Source organism: Triturus cristatus, chromosome 4_1 (assembly GCF_964204655.1).
Source record: "Triturus cristatus chromosome 4_1, aTriCri1.1, whole genome shotgun sequence".
In the NCBI taxonomy this organism is placed as follows: domain Eukaryota; kingdom Metazoa; phylum Chordata; class Amphibia; order Caudata; family Salamandridae; genus Triturus; species Triturus cristatus.
The window spans coordinates 543,353,859-543,368,478 of record NC_140585.1 but is presented as its reverse complement, the minus strand read 5'-3'; the positions used below and the strand labels follow the sequence as shown (position 1 = coordinate 543,368,478).

General features: G+C 43.7%; 1 protein-coding gene across 1 annotated transcript in view; it reads right to left on the bottom strand.

The window, feature by feature from the left end:
* Window positions 1–1,837: 1,837 nt before the first annotated feature.
* LOC146855200 (GLIPR1-like protein 1) overlaps window positions 1,838–14,620 on the bottom strand; it is an 858,145-nt gene continuing 845,362 nt past the window's right edge. The window contains exons 5-6 of the mRNA XM_085651091.1: window positions 2,055–2,081; window positions 1,838–1,962 (exon numbers count right to left, since the gene is read on the bottom strand). Of these exons, the coding sequence (XP_085507217.1) occupies window positions 1,838–1,962; window positions 2,055–2,081 (152 nt within the window). The remainder of the gene's footprint in view (window positions 1,963–2,054; window positions 2,082–14,620) is intronic.

Below are 14,620 nucleotides of genomic sequence, written 5' to 3'. Positions count from 1 at the left end.
AGGCGGGGTTTTTTGCTGGGGGGGTGGGCAGCCTTGAGCGGGATTGTCCATCCTCCAACGGGGGAGAGGGGGAGCAGTCACGTGAACAGGAAATGAGAATTAGGGGAAGATACACACAGGGGTCAGTATTCTGGGTAGGAGTGGGGTTTTACATTGGGGGTAGGTTTTGGGGAGAGTTGAAGACAAACTTGGGGAAGTTTATTTCATTTGCAGAAAATTATAATCGGCACCTGTCTTAATAAAGTGGCCTTTTTTGCTAAACAAGTAAGTGGTGGTTCGTGAGTTATTGTGCGAGTCCGGGAGGTGAGGGGGCACACATATGGCAAAAATGAATCTGACTGGCCTGGTCCCCGCTACCAATGGGGGGTTGATTCCACATGCTATTCCACCTCCATTGGAATTGGATTCCTCCTAGTGCGGATCGGTCACACTGCCGATCGTTTCATCGTGGCACGCAGCTGAAACTTAGAGGCACACCAGTCGTGCTTGTGCGGCCTGAGAATTTGAAACTTATTGATTACCAACTACTGTAACCGACAAATTCCCTCCTTTTTTATCTCCATCATTACAGCGTGTGACTATAGGGAGCTGTCCTCGCTCCCCGCCAGTTCAAGCATTGTTATTAATGAAACTCTGTAAGATTTGCCGAGTGCATGATTGTGTTGCCACACTAAGTAATGATGACCCTTTGTTTTAATATTTAATACACCTAACGGGCGTCACTTGAGCGTTCCCATGGGACTATTGGCCCTTCACATTCTGGGGGGGGGGGGGCGATTCTTACTTACAGTGCCCATTAAGTCGCACTTTTGATCTAGAGGGTTGAAACCCCTTTTCTACACTGCTGTTTATATTTTTATCACCGAGTGCACCTTATTTTGTATGTTTACGTATGTAAATTTCTCATTTATTTACAGGATTCCTACTCTACCACTATAACTGAGCATTCACTCAGATTTGTGTCTACGCTCTACTCCACAAGTAAGGAGGTAGGGATAGTGTCTTCGGGATCTCTCTTTCTTAGTCCTGATGAAAGCTGGGGATATTGCATAAGCCAGCTGAAACATGTCTACCGTTTGCAGATTGGAGGGGTAGGTGGTTCATTAAAGCCCACCATACCACCATCCACTGGTCCTAAATGACCTTTTATAATGACCAGGGAGTCCATCATTAAAGGGTTTGTTTGGAGATCCCTGGATCCGTTTTATTTACTTCTCCGTACTTCTAACTTGATCCCGCACTGTTTCTTTATTTGTTATGTCTTCCCCTCCCTATTGCTCCACCTCCAGAGTTGGCTTGCGCAGAGGTGTGTTAGCAGCCCTATGATGAAGCATGCCACAGATGTGTGTGGGTGAGGGCAGTATTAAAAACTTGTGTGTTTTTTCACCTTTATATCGCAGCGACATAACTTGCGCAACCCCACTTCTATGTGTGTGTGCTTGATTGGTATGAGCCATATTCTTGGCTTGAGTGTTTGATTGCGTGTATGACTGACGTGAGTTGCCTTCTATGGGTTTCTGAGTCACTGCACATTTCGTATGAAGGATAATAATATATCCGAGCAGTTAATTACATAAAGTGGTTAAAAAGAAAACAATAATAATTAAAAATCATGCATAAAAGAAAAACGGGTTTAATTTGAGTTTACAACATACAATACATGAAAGTTATGTTAAATAAAACATACCGTTATATATATATTAACAATTGCTATAACATTTTTACAAAGGTTTCACTACGTCATTCACTAAATATTTCATGGATTGAAGGCATTCGTCCTCATAAGACATCTGAGGATTGATGCAAAATACTTGATCATATTGTTTGCATTAATGTTTTACAAAACTTTTTGAAGAACAATATCTACAACAAACGTGAACACAACAAATGCAAGATGAAAACCTAAAACAATGTAACAGTTCGTTGTGCATTCAGGCGTGATGGGAGACCAGCTACCGTAGCCTAGAATAAAATAAAACAAAACAAAACAAAAACTGGTTCAGGCATAGTTTTATTTGCAAAAGTAAAACATAAAGAAGTGTGGTAAAACATACCTATGACTCGATCACGTTCTGGGTTTGCTAAAGTAAAAACAAAGCATGGAATAATAAGTATTTCAATTGAATCCTCACAGAAATGTAATATTTTATTTTGAATTTAAATGTTAACACATTCTGGCACTAAACAAAGCTTTCAATGTTTCGTTATTATTCATAAAGCAATAACAGCTTCCCAAATGTAAGCTTTAAAAAAGCACTTTTTAGAATACAGCTGCAAACAGCTTTACCACTGTTTTAGCCTGACCTATTGTTTCCAAATTGTGTTTGTTTTGGGTCAGCTCATTGTTCATGAGTGGATGGCTTTGCTGTCTATCTCAGTTATTTCCTTTTAATTCAATGGCTTGCCTCCCTATTCTGGTGTTTGTTGCGCTAGGAGTAATTCGGGCACAGTGTAATGGTATGAAAAGTTGTATACCTCCACTGCACATTAGAGAGGACCCCTAATATTTGGTATTCAGCACTCTTTGTGAGGGCATGGGTTTCCAGCTCCCACCTCCTAATTGTCATGTGCATTGACTTCCCTCACTTTCGCTAACTATCAAATCCAGCCTCCCCTGTTCTGTACTCCTTCAGTACAGTTGCCACCTCCCCTTCAGTCCTTAACATCACCATTATCGTTTCAAATCCCCCTTCAACGCATCCACCTCAGCGCTCTCCTCGCACATCCTATGTTTTCTTTTCTCCTCGCTTGAAATACTGTGGGGCTCATTTACAATATTTTGCCATAGGGAAGCGCTGCCAGCCTTCCTGCTGCACTGCCCTATGGAAAAAGAAAAACGCAGGCACCGTTGCACCATAGTGAAAGGGTGGATGCATTGTGGGAATTATTGTTTTGTGCTGGAAGGGAACCTTTTAGCAAGCAAACAATCAAGGGAGGAGATTTGTCCTTCTATGTGTTCTGCTGAATACAGCGCGCATAGAAAGAAGAAAAAATGAGGAGAAATAAAGGTATTTCTCCTTGTTGCGCCACCCCTATGCCTTCCCTGGGCAGGGATAGGCTTTTGACACATTCCCAGGTTTACAGAAGGTTGTAAAACTGTGAATGTGTCAAATGCCATGTTTGTTGATTGGGAACACCTGCCATAACGCCCATGGCATGCCTCCACATTGCAGTGTGAGGCAACACAGTGACTTGTGCTGCATTGCCTCACACCATATCTTCAAGGCAATGAAAAGCCACTCAGGGTGACTTTACGTGGCCTTGTAGATATGGCACTGCAATGGGTGCTGCCGGAAAGTAATTTCAAAGTGCCGTTAAGGCGGCGCAGAGGCCTTGTAAATGAGGCCCTGCATTTGCAGAGTTTGATTTGTCTCTTTAGGAATATTAAAATCAGAGCTTAATCCAGCAGTTTCTATGATGAAGGTAGTTATCATGTCCCCTGTTATCCACAATGTTGATTGCATTATATTTCTTTGCTAGCGCATCATTGATGTCATAACATGAAAAAAATACTTCTTTATAATTCTTTTTCAATTATCAATCAGAACCTTTTTCCTGACTTGGTTTTATTTATACTTTTGACATTTTCTGATCGGCTGCTTTTTGGTTTGCAAAGTTATGCTAAAAATAAAAATAATAGCTGAAACTTGAAAGTGATTTCAAGTTTGAAAAATGCGTTCCAATGGATAGCAGTGAACATTAATGAAAAGAAAATATTCTTTCATGTTAAGACGGCTTTTAACCCAGTTTAGACCACTCTGGCATATGACGTGCTGCAATCTGTTGCAATATGTCAAGGATTTCTGACATGTTGTTTCTTGCCTAACCATGCCGAAAAAGACTGAGACAGTGCCGGTAGGTGTTTCCTAAAGGAGTCCATTTAGAGTGAAAAATGTATAATAAGAAAGAAAGAAAATGAAGATCTCTTGGTGGGGATTGAAATCTAGACAAAAAGGATAAATGTTAATGGGGCCTAGTCACAAAATGTATTTTGTAGTACGTTTAGTAGTGCAATAGTACTACTCACGGTATACAAAATGTTATTCACTAACCCGGGAACGGATGTCTCCACATCTGCCTCTCCTATCTTTTATATGTGGAGCAGGGCTGGACTGGCCGTAGCAGGCGCTGGGCATATCTCAGTTGGTCCACTGGGTGGGGGCTGGTTTTGGACCCCTGGAGCACCGATTTTGTTATCGGGGGCGGGTTTTTCAGCATAGCTGCAATATCAGCCCCCTGTAACAAAAGCAGCTGCAGTGTTTTCCACCTGCACAGTCCCATGCCCACCCCTCTCTGCCGCTGGTCTGACTCAATTACCAGGGGTGGTTTGCGTTCCGAGTCTGGCCCTGGTGTGGGGATCTCTGCAGACAGACATTTTAGTAGTAAGAGTGGAATGGATTGGGGGTGGCTGGAAAATGGGGAATACTTACTACTAAAGCAGAGGTGGTTTGGGTGGAGTAAGTTGAGCTTAAGGGAGGGCTAAAAAGAAGTTCAGGGAGGGACACTCAGCCATCCACAAAATAATAAGCCCACTGCCATTCACAAACTGCAGTTATTACAGTGAAAAAGGCCTCAAACAATTGTAAATATAGTCCAACTCAGACCTGGAGTAAGTCCAGTACCACATATGGCCAACCACTGGAGGTGCAAAACTTTCACATAGAATATAATGCATGTAGGGATGTAAAATAGGACACCTTAGGAAATAATATTAAAATGCAAGCATTTATTTAGACTTCTTAGCAATATTATAAATGTAATTACATTTTTTTTAAATGCACATAAGTAAAAATATTTATTAAATCTTTAAATATTTTATTAACCTATTTTAATTTGGGAAATTATATGTCTTTTTATTTATTAAACAATTAAATATTTCTAATTAATACTATATGCAATTTTTACTGTATATTAAATAAACATATACATTTAACTTTATGTGATTTTTGAAAAAAAAATCTTCACAAAATTAATTTCAATTGAGTAAATATTACGATTAAAATAAAGTTAACAAATACAAATGCATAAGGGTGCAAAGCTTGCCATGCTTGCAAATGGTGCACAGTAGTCACGCTCCACCGGCTGCATTTTTCTATCCTACCATAATCCTGTAGCGCAATTGGTCTAAAACCGGCCGCATTTACATGCCAGCTGCCCCCCAGTGACCCGTGAGTGCTGAAATCCAAGTGCGGCCCCACATTGTGGTTTTGGGTGGCTGGAGCAGCGTGGTACGGAAACCATGGCAGGGCAGCATGGTGTAGCAGAGCGGCGTGTTTCCAGAGGCATCTTTATCGAGGCAGAGTGTTGTGGCCTCTTCCTGCTCCCTGCATCACAGGAAGAGAGGCGGAATTGGGGACGTCACACCAATCGCCCCTCCTCTGACCAGCAGCAGAAACGGAACTAAAGGTAAGCCGGGGGGTCAGTGAGGAGAGTGGCAGCACGGCCTTCTAGAGGCCTTGCCTGGTGTTGGGCAGCCTGCAGTATCCTTCCTATTGCCGTAGAGGCAGAAAGGCACTATCGATGATCTATGGGAGTTGGGGGCAGCAAGGGGGGAGCACTGGATGGTTCGTTGAAACCCTCGCCTGGTGGACCAAGACAGGTGGATGAGTGAGACTCTCTTTGATGCTGGTATGCAGTGGGGCCATTGTTCATTGTAGGTTACAGAACAGCACACGCCTGGGCACATTTGGGATCTTGGTAGTATTGTGTCAGAGACATTATGTGTGATTATTGGTCTATTTGATACCAGCTGGTGACACCCTGATAAACCTCCTAAGAAGATAACAAATAATATTCAACAGATGGAGGTGGTGGATTGGAGCGCTCTAATGTGAACTACTCGTTTAGCCCTCAAAAGACACTCTGCAAGTGGAGACAATTATTGGATGCCCTGTTAGCATGGGCTCTGGCAGATAAGAAGTACCGCTGCATATGCGGTGAAAGCTTCGGCCTTCCTGAAGGGGATTGGACTCATCTGGTGGCTGGCGTCTGGATATGGACTGGTGCTGCACTGCTTGGGGTTACTGAGTTCTGCACTGTGCTGGGGGTGCCCTCCCTGAGATGATGAGACAGTGAGGTTCCGGAGCCCAAGAACTTAGATCTCTCTGCTAGTTGATTAGTGATATACCACACCATATAAATTAAATTTTACACAAAGACTGAAGAAGGGGGTGGAGGTGTAAGCACCTCAATGTAAAGATGGGTAAGATGGACAAAATGCAATCAAAACTTTAGTTTGACCCCAGGATGACTTTGAGGACTCGGGATAAGGAGACTGCCTCATCTAATGGCCAGGGGGCGGACCCGAGCACAGTAGACTACGCAGACGTGAAGCAGATTTTCATAGCAATGCAGCACAGCCTTACAAAAATAGATGGTAAAATTGATGCTTTACCATTCCGAATGGATCGTATGATGGAAAGGCTAGATACGCATACAGAGCGCTTGGATATGGCAGAGCAGAGGATCTGCAAAGTTGACGACAAACAAATCGTAACTGTGGCTGCCCAGAAAAAGGTTAACAAGCTCCTCATAACACTACATACAAAAGTTGAGGAGCTGGAAGCACGCTCTTGGAGAAATAACCCAAGAATAGTGGGAGTGGCAGAAAGTACTAATATAGACAATATGAAGTGTTTTGTGGGATAACTCCTTTCAGATTTTTTAGGGCGTGAGACCTTCTCTGAACTGTTTGTTGCGAAGAGGACGCACCGCTCTTTGGCACCACGCCTAGTCCCGGGGGCATCGTCTCGACCAATCATTGCACGACTATTGAATTATAGGGACATGGATGCTGCACATTACGGAGCAAGAGATCTTAAGGTCCTTAGATATGAAGGCACAGAGTTATCTCTCTACCAAGACTTTACTCAGCAGGTACAGAAGGCAAGTAAACCATTTTCTCCAGCTGAGTGCAAATTGCGGGAACTCCAGCTTGAATACAATATGTTATACCCAGCAAAGGTGAGGCAAATATATTCACTGTTCCCAAAGTATTACAACAGTTCATGAAGAGTAGGGAACCTAGGAACTCAGGGCACAGATCTCCCAAGTGAGACATTGATGCAGAAGGAGATAGACAAGACACAAAGGAATGAGATTGTGTTCCCTCCCAAGACCTATGATCACAAACTTTGTACTCGGGAATTGAATTGCAGGGGCGAAAATCACATTAGCCCTCCACAAATAAGATTGATATCATCTAAGCTAAATGTGTTAAATGTAGTTCCCTCTGTGCTCTTTGTGGCATATTTGCTCACCTAGGGCCAGATGTATGACCTGCAAAATAGCGCCTTGCAAATTGTGACTCATTTGCGACTCGCAATTTGCGAGGCGCTCTTTGGCATGTACAACAGTGTGTTTAACACTATTTGCGATTCCCAATGCGGTCGTAAATTGCGAGGCTCCTGAATATTAATGAGACTCTCACAATTTGCACGCCCAGTGGGAATGAACGGCCCTCCCAGGGATGGTGGCCTGCTTGACTCAGCAGACCACCATATCTGGGACTGATTTTAAATAAAGTTGCACCCAGTTTTCCTTAAAGGTCCCTGGGACCACTGCCTGCCCTTAAAACATATTTTTAGAGACAGTTACAAAGTGGAAGTGGCCCCCTGGGGACCCCATCCAAATTGCAACTGCATTACCACCCTCTTGTAGAGGGTGGTAAATTGCAAGTGTTTTGTCGCAAAAAATTCATACATGGGGTTGCGGTCGCTATTAGGAAGGGAAAGCCCCTTCCTAATAGCGACTCGCAGTTCCTAAATTGCGAGTCGCAAATAGATTGCGACTCGTTATTTAGGGATTGTACATAGCCCTTTCACATTTTGCATGCGCAAATGGGTCACAAACCCGTTTGGGCATGCAAAATAGGATCGTACATCTGGCCCCTAGTTTGAAGTGAATTTTTGTATTGGTTGAGAACGGGAAGAGGGTACTGGGGGAGTGGAGTGGGGCAATTTGGTTATAGAGAGCTACTGCCAATTGAATATGGTGAAAAGTGTTGGGTCTTGCTCATCCTTTGTGCAGTATGATGATCACTTTCCATGCAGCCTGGTACATGATTTGTATGCAGTTGAACTGTATTGACTTTCTCTTTTTAATTGTACATAACTACTTTGCTTTACAGTCTGGCTAGGTATGGTGACATTTGGTAACCTGGTATGGCAATTGCAACCCCCCCAAGTGTTTATCATCTGTTGCATAAGGAAGGTGAAAAAGTTGGGATATGGGTGGGTCTCAGGTGGGGAGAAGTTGATTGTGTCAGTTGGGGCAAGGCGCAATGTGGGTGTAGGGTATTTCAAACTGCAGTTGTTAACAAACATGAAGTATGCACAACTAATATTGAGTGTATGTATAGAGCACAGTGAACGGTCGGTACATTGGGATGACGGGTGAACATACACGTAGACCTGTGGTGGGCTCTGCTAGCCTGCCGCTGGTCTGCTTCCTCACCTGGAACATAAGAGGTTTGAATGATAACGGGAAACTCCGCAAGATAGTAGCCTATCTTAAGCAGCACAGTATAGATTTTGCAATGTTACAGAAAACGTATTTGGCACCAGAGAGTATCTTTTAAACTCAAGTAGAATGAAGGGCCAATGCTGTGCAGCAGGGTTCACCACACACACTGGGGGAGTTCTGATTTGGGCTCGTAAAGGCTTGGGTATTAAACTGCACGAGGTATATGTGGACTCTGCTTAGAGATATGTGGTAGCTCAATGCAGTAAAAATGACCTAACGGTCTTTCTAATTAGTGACTGTGGAACAAGTAAGATGATCCTCAGTTGTATTACACTTTAAATGCGTGATAGGCCCAGTGGATCGGTATACCGCCGTTATGGGGTGGCAATTTCAATTGCTTGTTGGGCCCAATGCTGGATCACACTATAGCTCTGCCGCAATATCTATCAGCAGCGGCACGCGCTATACTGGATATAGTGACACAGAATGTACTCCTAGACGTGTGGAGCCACCACTCCCCGGTTGATCCTCAGTACACTCGCTACTCTACTGCTCACAATATCCACACACAAATTGACTTTTGGTTACTGTCTCAGGAGCTGGTCCATGGGTCCGACTCCTTGGACCCCTTCCCCGCACATATTCAGACCATTCCCCTATGGTTGTCAAAATGACACTTCCTGTCCTGCAACAAGTGTCCTTTATGTGGCGTTTCCCTCCATATTCATTATTTGACACAGTATTCAGAGACAAACTATCACAAGCTATAGAATATTTTTTTCGCTACAATGTTGGATCAGTTGATAAATTTGCTACAGTATGGGAAGCGTTCAATGTTTATATTAGAGGGATTACTTTGCCTAAACACGCTGGAGCCCTTCGTCCTATCCGTAATCAACTGATGCAACTGGAACTCGAACTAGTGGATTTAGAAGGAAAACATAGAGAGAGTTGGGAAAGTTCTCTTTTGGCTACTATTAAGGCTAAAATTGATGAATATCATGAGGTGGCAAAGAGTGGAGTTCAGCATTTAGGAAAGTATGCAGTGGCTAGGGTGTATGGGGAAGGTGAGTACCTTGGGGCCACTTTAGCTGCTGTGATGCTGTGATGCTTGTTAATACATAAATAGGATATATTATACACCGCTCTTTCTAGCTAAATATGGATTTTGAGATAATGCACTGTGTGCATGATGTGGAGAGGATGGGGCTGAGTTTGCACATTTGGCATGATATTGTCTCGGGGTCCAAAACCTTCGAGGCAAGGTATTCCAAGCCCTGGAGGCCATTACTTTGAACTCCCTTAAAAAAACATTACTGGCCTTATTGAGGTATGATAGGAATGTGAGAGTCATCGGTAGAAAGCTGGTGGCGATAGGCTTATTGCTGTCGCATTGTAGGATAGCCATTCTTTGGGCTCGCGGCCCGACTCTAATGATTAAAGAATGGCACAAAGATATGACATACTGCAGCATCCAACTGGATGTTTATAGAGAATTACTTGTAGTATGCCCTAAGGATATATGAGGACCATTTCAGACTCATTTACATACTATTAGTGATGTAGAGAGTTGAGAGGGACAGATGAATAGTGAAGAGCCTGAACTGCAATACTGTGTCGTATGGAGATAGACCTCCACCGAAGTGTGTGGGATGGATATTGATTTGTGTCATAGGGCTAGATGTACAACCATTGGCAATTGCGACTCGTAAATTGCGCCAAATTGCGAGTCGCAATATACGAGTCGCAATTGTCAATGTACAACAGTGTCTAAGACACTGTTTGCAATTCCCAATGGGGTCGCAAATTGCATGCCTCATGCATATTAATGAGGCTGTCGCTACAATGTTGGATCAGTTGATAAATTTGCTACAGTATGGGAAGCGTTCAATGTTTATATTAGAGGGATTACTTTGCCTAAACACGCTGGAGCCCTTCGTCCTATCCGTAATCAACTGATGCAACTGGAACTCGAACTAGTGGATTTAGAAGGAAAACATAGAGAGAGTTGGGAAAGTTCTCTTTTGGCTACTATTAAGGCTAAAATTGATGAATATCATGAGGTGGCAAAGAGTGGAGTTCAGCATTTAGGAAAGTATGCAGTGGCTAGGGTGTATGGGGAAGGTGAGTACCTTGGGGCCACTTTAGCTGCTGTGATGCTGTGATGCTTGTTAATACATAAATAGGATATATTATACACCGCTCTTTCTAGCTAAATATGGATTTTGAGATAATGCACTGTGTGCATGATGTGGAGAGGATGGGGCTGAGTTTGCACATTTGGCATGATATTGTCTCGGGGTCCAAAACCTTCGAGGCAAGGTATTCCAAGCACTGGAGGCCATTACTTTGAACTCCCTTAAAAAAACATTACTGGCCTTATTGAGGTATGATAGGAATGTGAGAGTCATCGGTAGAAAGCTGGTGGCGATAGGCTTATTGCTGTCGCATTGTAGGATAGCCATTCTTTGGGCTCGCGGCCCGACTCTAATGATTAAAGAATGGCACAAAGATATGACATACTGCAGCATCCAACTGGATGTTTATAGAGAATTACTTGTAGTATGCCCTAAGGATATATGAGGACCATTTCAGACTCATTTACATACTATTAGTGATGTAGAGAGTTGAGAGGGACAGATGAATAGTGAAGAGCCTGAACTGCAATACTGTGTCGTATGGAGATAGACCTCCACCGAAGTGTGTGGGATGGATATTGATTTGTGTCATAGGGCTAGATGTACAACCATTGGCAATTGCGACTCGTAAATTGCGCCAAATTGCGAGTCGCAATATACGAGTCGCAATTGTCAATGTACAACAGTGTCTAAGACACTGTTTGCAATTCCCAATGGGGTCGCAAATTGCATGCCTCATGCATATTAATGAGGCTGTCGCAATTTGCGACCCCATTGGTAATGGCTGGCACTCCCAGGAATGGTGGCCTGCTGGGGTCAGCAGACCTCCATGTCTGGGACTGCTTTTAAATAAAGCAGTTTTTTAAAAATGCAGCCCGTTTTCCTTGAAGTTCAGGGAGGGGTACATGAACTGATAGTTAGAGCTTACAGCGTGGCCGGGTTTTGTTAACAAACTTGCCATTCTGAGATCCTTTCCACATAGGCTTAGTATGACTTGATAATATTGTCATTTCAGTAAACTTCAGGCACACTCCCAGAGAGCACCTTGATTTTAATTATATTTACAATAAAGCCTACATTGAGGGCAGTACTTAATTTGATCTAGTAGTTGCCGTTGGGGGGCATCGGCACTTATTTCCCGCATCGGATATTTACAAAGTGTAAGAGAGGGAAAAACACACAGATCAGAAAGACAGAAAACCCCTGGCGGAGAGGAAACATCTATGGTACCCCCCCAACATTGGCATACACAAGGTGCGGTACCTGCCAAATTGTGCATGCTAATGCACAACATGCATATCGGACATTGTGGCGGGTGCTGCTTGAAGCACCGCCCACCACAATGTTCAATATGCGGGATGTGACCGCCAGGGGGGTGGTCACATCCTAATGGGCACAGCGGGACCGCCGCACCCCTGGCGGTCGGTCCCATATGCCGTTACGGTGGGGGGCGGATCGTAATGGTGCCCTAAGTAAGTAAAACGCTAATTAAAATAGAACACTACTTATAGTCTTCACTAAAAAATATATCAAAATATAATTCTCTAATATATCTCTCTTAAACTTATATCTCCTCTACAGATACCTTCTAAAAAGCACCAAAAACTACTTCTGCTGCATCAACAAAAAAGTTACTAAATAAGTAAGTATATTTAAATTTTATATTCAACAATTCCTTAAAATCCCCACCCAAAAACCCACTTATCCACAAAGTGTTTTGGAAATGCAGCAAATATTATTCTAATAAATGCTATGGAAGAGCTATTACACAGGAAACCACTGTTATATCTGTTAAAGAACATAACCACCCACTAAATGTAACAGAGATTGAAATAAGAGGTGTTCTTGAAACAATAAAAGAAGCTAGCACTAATACAGATAGACCTACCACAGAAATACTAAAAGAGCAGTTACTAACAGTACCCCAACATGCATCTAGTCAATTACCATCTATTGATTCTTTAAAAATGACAATAGCCAGACAAAAGAAAGCCACTACAACTACTACACCTGTCCCTAAAACCTTTCAAGAGGTAGAGATTCCCCCTGAGCTAAGTTTAACACACAGTAATGAACCATTTATATTATTTGATAATAAATGCAAAGGCAAACCAATTATTACGTTTGCTACTGCAAACAATTTACTTACATTACAACAATGTAACACTTAGATGATGGATGGGACCTTCAAAATCTGTCCCAAACCATTTTATCAGTTATACACAAAATATGTTTTTTTCCAAAATACTGATATTCCATTTATCTATACCAACAACAAGCTACCTACCTTGAAATGTTAAACTAAATAAAAGATAAAACCAATAATTATTTTCCTCAGAAAATATTTATTGATTTTGAGCATGCCATGATCAATACTATACTAAAATGCTACCCACATACAGCAATCCAGGGTTGCTATTACCATTTTAATCAATGTCTATGGAGACATCTGCAAAAGTCAACCCTAAGGGGCCAATTCCGATCTCGCTCGGACATCCCTCCGAGAGCTGTCTGTGGCCATACCTTGCAACCGACTCGTTCCGGGTGCCGGTCCATCCGGGCGATGAAGTACGATGCGCAAATGTGTAAAAATCCCGACCGGCACGTAGGCTCCCATTCCAGCAACATAACCCGTACGAGCCGGATCCATAAACGCCGATTCGAGTTGCCCCAAAGCAGTTTCACAGCAGTTTCCAGCCAGACAAGTAGGATGCGTACTTCATACGTGCTGAACGGGTCGCCACTTCCAGCACGTCACAGCATCCGGGAGAGCTGCATTGCAGGTACGATTCGCGGCACAAAACGATCCACGGCTACGAGACGGTCCAACTTTCTACGTGTATTAGACGGAGCAACAATCAGCAAGTACGAGACGAACCAATGATGAAACCCATCGCACAGGTCATCCCAGTACTGTATATCTATGACCGGATCTGGAACAGACGTGTACATCGCCGACGGTAAGTCAGACACCCACCAACCAAACAAACGTCACACACCCACGAAATGCTACACACACATAGGCGGTGGATATCCCTTCCACCAGCAACAGCCAAACCATTGGGGTTGTATGGTCATCACTACCAGCAGTCCCCACACATGGGGGAGTGCCCATCACTACCAGCAGTCCCTACTCATAGGGGGCTGGATACCCATTACTACCAGCAATCCCCACTCATTGGGGGGGCTTATCACTACCAGCAGTACCGACTCATAGGGGGCTGGATGCCCATCACTACTACCATCCCCACTCATAGGGGGCTGTATGCCCAGCACTACTACCATCCCCACTCATAGGGAGCTTGATGCACATCACTACTACCATCCCCACTCATGTGGGGCTGGATGCCCATCACTACCAGTACCCCCTACTCATAGTGGGCTGCATGCCCATCACTACTGCCAACCCCACTCATAGGGGACTTGATGCCCATCATTATCAGTATCCCCTACACATAGGGGACTGGATGCCCATCACTACTACCAACCCCACTCATAGGGGGCTGGATGCCCATCACTACTACCATCCCCACTCATATGGGGCTGGATGCCCATCACTACCAGTACCCCCTACTCATAGTGGGCTGGATGCCCATCACTACTACCATCCCCACTCATAGGGGGCTTGATGCCCATCATTACAAGAATCCCCTACACATAGGGGGCTCGATGCCTAGCACTACCAGCATTCACACACATGGGTGACTAAGCAAGACCCCCACCATCTTGGCAAGATTGTATGTTTATGTGTGTAAAACGCTCACAACACAGATCCGGACAGTGAACATACAGTGTGGCTCCCATCACATGTGTGCCCAAAAGGTGATTGTGGGGTTCAAAAATCCAGCATTTTAGGATCATTGTGCTAATGGGGTCTAAACCCCCCATCTCTACAGTGACCAAAAGGTGATTGTGGGGTTCAAAACACCAGCATAGCAGGAACATTGTGGTAATGGGGTCTAAACAGTGACCAGAAGGTGAGTGTGGACATAAAAATAGCAGCATCTTCAAACCAGCAT